Source organism: Entelurus aequoreus, linkage group LG07, assembly GCF_033978785.1.
Source record: "Entelurus aequoreus isolate RoL-2023_Sb linkage group LG07, RoL_Eaeq_v1.1, whole genome shotgun sequence".
NCBI lineage: Eukaryota > Metazoa > Chordata > Actinopteri > Syngnathiformes > Syngnathidae > Entelurus > Entelurus aequoreus.
Window position 1 is genome coordinate 31805510 of NC_084737.1, and position 7062 is coordinate 31812571.

Sequence of the window (7062 nt, forward strand, 5' to 3'; positions counted from 1 at the left end):
TATATATATATATATATATATATATATATATATATATATATATATATATATATATATATATATTATATACATATATACACACATACATATATGTATATATACATATACACTGTATATACATATACACATACATGCATGTATACACACACACACACACACACACACACACACACACACACACACACACACACACACACACACACACACACACACACACACACACACACACACACACACACACACACACACACACACACACACACACACACACACACACACACACACACACACACACGCACACTTAGTCTTCAAAGTGTGCTTAAAATTTAAAAAAAGTGCCTTTTGTCGAGGCAAGAAACAATTATTGATGTTGACATTGTTTCTTATGGCGCACTCTGCTTTACCATACAAACATTTTGGTTTGCGAACCATGTTCAAGAGCCAATTCATTTCATAAATCAAGGTTCCACTGAACCACCTTTTCTGGGCTATATTGAAGCACAATCTAGACAACAGAATATACCTTTAGGTGTGCTCTGGGAGGTGTGGCGGTGTTGTGATGGTGAATCTGGAATGACCCAGGCACAAAAAAATGCATAATGCAAGACTTTTTTTAATATATATAATAGATACATTATAATAATTAGGGCTGTCAAAAATAACCAGTTAACCCATATGATTAATCACAAAAAATTGCATTAATCATGCACATATGCAGATTAATCACGCAATTTATTTGGACTGTACATGCACCTTTACCTTAACCATGGATGGTTACCTGAGAGGCGTAACGGGTTGTCATATTGTCAGTGATCAGGTCAATGCATACACCAGTGGAAAGATGAGTGAGGTGACTCTGACAAGTGTGCTGGCTGGCAAATTTCACTCCAAAATAAACTCTGACGAGACTTGAAGCATCAATACATATACCTGTTAGCAAGTTTTGAGCATATAATGTGCATTCAATTAAATCATTTTAAAAAATGTTCCTTGTGTCCAAATCCATCCATTCATTTTGTACCGCTTGTCTCTCTCATATTTAGTTTAAAAAAAAAAAAAAATTTAAACTATGCAAGTGAATAATCAGGATTAATCCAAAATTCAAGTGTGATTAATCACAATTAATAATACAATTAATTATTGAACCGCATTAATAATAATAATTCTCGAATGCCATTAAAATACAAATGCCAGCAGACACCAAAACAAATCAATTGAATTTGTTTTAATCAGCCTCTTATGTCAACCGGCAGCTATGAAACCGTAAAATTATATTGCTAAATTGACAAGCTTTCCAATATCTTATTAATTTATGACAGTCCAAATATGTTGACACACACATAGGACGGAGGATTCTCTGTCCGGGATCTCGCTCCTTTCTCACAGCCAATCCTGTGCTGGTTTGCAAGCACATTTCAAACTTGCTAAACATAGACGCAAACAGCGGTCGCAGAACGGTTTTAGTCTTGATAAATCACATTGCAAGTGCTATATAACTTTATTTGCATCTCCTTGTCCCAGTATTATAATCTGATAATTAACATATACTGTACATTAGGACAAACATGCTAAATGAATTGCGTTCTCTAATTTGCTAATTAAAGAGACACTATCCTCTGCTTAGTAGGTCAACTTAGCGTGCGATGTCAAGTTTGCACGTCTTAATACACGCAAACTTTTAGTAGATAGGGCCCACACTGTACAAAAGTGAGCATGTTTGTCAAAGTAAACGTGTCGAGTCATATGAGGCAGTTACAAGATGTTGATATGTAAAAAAAATAAAGTGTAATTTGTGTGTATTTACAGTACCGGTATGTTTATATGATGTGTAAGGAGTAGTGTGGTTAGTATCAGTCCTTCAACAGTTTGAGCTTCTTTAGGGCTTCTATTCCATTTGTATCCCGAGGGCAGACCATCACGCTGACGCCTTGCGACCGCACCACCTTTTTGGCTGTTTGGAGAGACGTTTGGAGAGACGTTTGTCTCCGAAAGTCAGGGCTGGTGGCGTTACTGAGGCACCGCTCGGCGCTGATGCATTCATGATAAGAAACGGGTCGGCTTAGGCGGTGGCCGGTGCGCAATTGTGGACCTGGCTGAGCACTTGGGACCTGGATTAGCTGCTTGACCAGGTCTGAAGAAGTTCGAGGAGAAGATCTCAACTTGTCTGCGTCGACAGGCTTCCTTAAAACATGTATAACGGGAGATTGTTCATGTTGTGACAAGCGACGCCTGTCAAAGTGACCGAAGGCGACGGGTGAAGGCGGAACGTCAGAGGCAGAGGACAGGGGGCTTATGGAGGTATATGATGGTGTTGAGGAGGATAGACTCAGCAAACTTGGTGTTAAAGGGGATGGACTCACACTACTTAGAGATGGAACATCTGCCCGTGGCTTTTGAGTTTCAGGAGAACGGTCTGTCACATAACCTTGAAGCAGCCCGAGCTTCTGAAGGGCCTCAAGGCGGATTCTCTCAAGGTGACTGTTGCCCGTGGGCGACTTCATTTCTGGTGATGGTGTGACTATCTTTGGAAACTTCTTTGGCTTAGTAACCTCTGGGCCTTCAGGGAGACTGACGTCTGAGAGAAGAGACTCCAAAGCAGGTGAACTCAGACTGGGTTCAGTTAGGTGCTTCTCTGCAGGTTTCTGGTTATTAGGAGAGCTGCCAGGAGCTCTTTTCTCCAAGGCTCTTTGGTAAAACAAGTCAACGGACACTGACTTGCTGCTACTGGAGAGAGGGGGGGCTTTGACACAGACATTAAGTGGCTTTCCGAGTCCTGTGTTGTCCATGAAGTCAGACGGAAGGAGAATCGGAGCTATTTTTACTTTAGAAGTCGTGCAAGTGAGTGTGTCTGGAGAGCCGTCAATGGGAGTTACCAGTCGGTCTTCTGGTGTGGCGTTCACAGAGGCTTCACGGGCTTCTGCCTCAACGTCTACTTCACAGGTGTGACTGAGAAGATGATGCTCATCTAAATTTTCCCCGGTCAGCGTTTTCCACTTCTCTGACGGGAAGTCAACCAACAGTGGGGGCAGGGTCTCACAACTGCGGTTCATTCCAGATTCAACGTTTAAACCGGCAATTTCTAGAAAACAAACAAAACTGTTAGGGGTGCGTGATATTTTTTTTTCTTCAAGACGATACCGATAACTTCCTGCTTCTCAAGAATGTTTTAAATGTAGATTTGAGTGTAGTTTGTGCACACAAGAGGTAAGAAGAGTCAAACAAGAGTGGATTTGACAAACTGTACTGTATATTTGTCACTGTGTGCTTCTGTCGGGACGCTACAGTAGTTACAAGAATGTTACTTGCGCAATTTTATCGCTGAGCACTTGTTGCAAGTGGTCTGTATTCACTTAACACCTGAATAAGGCACCGATAGCGTCTTCTTTTTCCAAAACCAGGTGGGTTTTTTCCCCCCGCCGGAGTGTTTGCAGGGCATTTGGTACAGGCGGCATGTAGGATGTCTTCCTCTGATGAGTCGAGAAGTACAACCTACGGCAGGACCGTATACGCTGTGGGGCAATTTGGAACATCTAACATGGTAGGAGCGCTTAATTTGTTCACCCTAACCTACTGACACACACGGGGGGTTTTGACTCATTGGAGCGTGTTTTTTTCTTTCTGTAATCTGTGTTTTTGTTAATGTTATCGGACTATCAGAGTGATGTCATAACTCCCAATATCGACCCCTAGTTATTGTGTTACTCCTAAAAAAGGGAGAGAATGGTTTTATTTACTTTTACTCCGACCCGTCTTCTCCACCTGGTGTCCTGAGTCCGGTTCGTCGTTGGATATTCCGCTGTCCTCCTGCACCTCCAGTGCTTCGATGGTCTGCTCCAGATACATGAGGCATGCCATCTCCTCTGCAGATAAGTGCTCCAGGCTGTCCTCGCTCTGCACACAAAAATACTGTACATCACACTCACACACGCCATCGCCCTAATGGGGCGCTCAAACATGGGAGACGAGAGTGACAAAGAGTAATTAAGTTTGAGACAAGCATCTCAAACTAATTTTAACTAGAGTAGGTAGGTAGAAGGCAAGGGCTGCAATTACACTAAACATTTAAGTTAATAAGAGGGCCACAAAATAGGGCGGCGAGTATGAGACCCCTAGTCTAAATGTTTACAATGTTTCCTCCACTTGGCCAGAAGAAATGTTGCCTAAGTAAGTCCACTTTAGTCGACTCATGCACACATGTAAACGTACTGCATGACTCATGTCCAGTAACACTTAAAGAAGTACTCACATAGCCCGAGTTCACACTGATGACACTGTCGCAGCTCCCAGCGCTCTCCATGTTGTTCAAGGACACCAAGGCAGCCCCACCGTGCCACGTGTCACCCTTCAACATTGCACAAGCTAGAGGATCAGAGTGGTTCATCAGGTTGAGGAAGATTCTAAAACAAAAAATGAAACTGGTCTGAAGGGAATAATTATTTGTTTTAAGCTTCCTGGTGCAACCTTTAGTCATCAAGTAAAATCAGAGTACGGTAATATAAACCACACCGCAAAAACTGAAATATAAGCACGAATAAATAAGGCAACATTTTTTCTTTCATGACAAACTTGCAGATATTTAATAACCTGTACAGTACTACTATCTGAATAAGCAAAATAATGTATGCAGTGGAATCAAATCTGCTGTGCTATATATACACTAGGGCTGTGAATCTTTGGGTGTCCCACGATTCGATTCAATATCGATTCTTGAGGTCATGATTCGATTCAAAATCGATTTTTTGTCAATTCAACACGATTCTCGATTCAAAAACGATTTTTTCCCGATTCAAAAGGATTCTCTATTCATTCAATACATAGGATTTCAGCAGGATCTACCCCAGTCTGCAAGCAGAGTAGTAGATTTTTGTAAAAAGCTTTTATAATTGTAAAGGACAATGTTTTATCAACTGATTGCAATAATGTAAATTTGTTTTAACTATTAAATGAACCAAAAATATGACTTATTTTATCTTTGTGAAAATATTGGACACAGTGTGTTGTCAAGCTTATGAGATGCGATGCAAGTGTAAGCCACTGTGACACTACTGTTCTTTTTTTTTTTTTTATAAATGTCTAATGATAATGTCAATGAGGGATTTTTAATCACTGCTATGTTGAAATTGTAACTAATATTGATACTGTTGTTGATAATATAAATTTTTGTTTCACTACTTTTGGTTTGTTCTGTGTCGTGTTTGTGTCTCCTCTCAATTGCTCTGTTTATTGCAGTTCTGAGTGTTGCTGGGTCGGGTTTGGTTTTGGAATTGGATTGCATTGTTATGGTATTGCTGTGTATTGTTTTGTTGGATTGATTAATAAAAAAAATAAAATAATAAAAATAAAAAAAATATATAAAAATTAAAAATAAATAAATAAATAAATAAAAAATCAATTAAAAAAAAAAGAGAATCGATTCTGAATCGCACGTGAGAATCGCGATTCGAATTGATTTTTTCCCACACCCCTAATATACACTATGTCTTCTCGTGGCGTTTTTTAAAATTTTTTTACTACTCATTTAGTCTCTGTTGGACCAAACCAGTGAAATAAAGTTAAAATGACAAAGACAAAAAATACTATTCTCTAATACAATCACACTCAGTGGCCTAGTGGTTAGAGTTCAAACCCTGGCCGAGTCACCAAAGACTATAAAAATGGGACCGATTACTTCCCTGCTTGACACTCAGCATCAAGGGCTTGAATTGGGGGTTAAATCACCAAAAATTATTGCCGGGCACGGCCACCGCTGCTGCCCACTGCTCCCCTCACCTCCCAAGGGGTGAACAAGGGGAAGGGTCAAATGCAGAGGAATTTCACCACAATGTGACAATCATTGGTACTTTAACTTTAAACTTTTTTTCATGTGTCATTTTAGAACATATTGCTGTTTTAATAATAAAAATACATAGGGTGATAGGTTGATTGGCAACACTAAATTGGCCCTAGTGTGTGAATGTTGTCTGTCTATCTGTGTTGGCCCTGCGATGAGGTGGCGACTTGTCCAGGGTGTACCCCGCCTTCCGCCCGAATGCAGCTGAGATAAGCTCCAGCACCCCCCGCCACCCCAAGAGGTAGAAGATGGATGGATGGATAGGGTGTACAGTGTTTCCCATAAACTGCCAAGATACCTGTGGCAGTGGGGGCGTGGCTATGGGCGTGTCCATGGGCGTGGTCACCATGACATCATCAAGTAATTTGCATAAATTACTACAATGATATGATTTTCTCTGAAAAGGCTCAAAAAATGTATACTTACTAATTAATAATAACAGTTTTGTTTTAAACGTCCATCCATCCATTTTACAAAATAATTACAACACTTAATGTACATATTTATATACAGATTTGAACAATAAGTTATTCACTGAAATATATTTATTAATTGTGGTTCTTTCAAAAAATATATCTTATAAAATATAAAAGCTAAAATGTCTCTTAAAGCTCTGCCCCTTTAATTAGTGCATACTAAATAATTTAACTTTAGCCTACTACTACAACCATATTATTTACCAGCAACATAAAGTGAAACAGAGGCAGAGATGTCCTGCCACAGTCAGTAACAAATAAACAGAAAACAGTAGTTGTTCAAATACAAATAAGGCAACAAGAGAAGTATCCTACACTTCTCTTTTGTAAAGTAAATCTGAACAGCCTATATGGGCATCTACATCAACTATATGATTTGCCTGAGAAGCTGGACAGGACCAAAAAAAAAAAAAAAAAAATCAAAAAAAAAATATATATATATATATTTGTGGCGGACGTAATTCTTTCGTGGCGGGCCGCCACAAATAAATGAATGTGTGGGAAACACTGGTGTACTAAGCATTAAATGACCTTAAACAGGAAGTATAACTTTCATGAACATGCACTGAGAAGGTATTAATCCTAATTCATTGGTTCAGATAAAGTAAATGCCAAAAATATTTGAGTGTTTAACAAAATCCAGTCTTCTAAAACTTTGTCAAATATCCTTTATTAAGAAATTCTGCTTTCCATTCTTACCATGTTCCCCTTTGGCAACAAAGTGTCAAACAAATCAACCTTTAGTTCCCTAAAAAG

The 7062-nt window shown here is 39.4% G+C and overlaps 1 protein-coding gene across 2 annotated transcripts in view; it reads right to left on the reverse strand.

Annotated features, from left to right (window-relative positions):
- Nucleotides 1-246: 246 nt before the first annotated feature.
- Nucleotides 247-7062, reverse strand: part of LOC133653030 (uncharacterized) — an 8822-nt gene continuing 2006 nt past the window's right edge. The window contains exons 2-4 of one of the 2 annotated variants that reach the window (XM_062052025.1): nt 4247-4359; nt 3735-3891; nt 247-3079 (exon numbers count right to left, since the gene is read on the reverse strand). In XM_062052025.1, the coding sequence (XP_061908009.1) occupies nt 1851-3079; nt 3735-3891; nt 4247-4351 (1491 nt within the window). In that variant the 5' untranslated portion in view covers nt 4352-4359 and the 3' untranslated portion in view covers nt 247-1850. Of the gene's footprint in view, nt 3080-3734; nt 3892-4246; nt 4398-7062 lie in introns of both variants that reach the window. The other variant, XM_062052024.1, reaches the window with a different exon arrangement.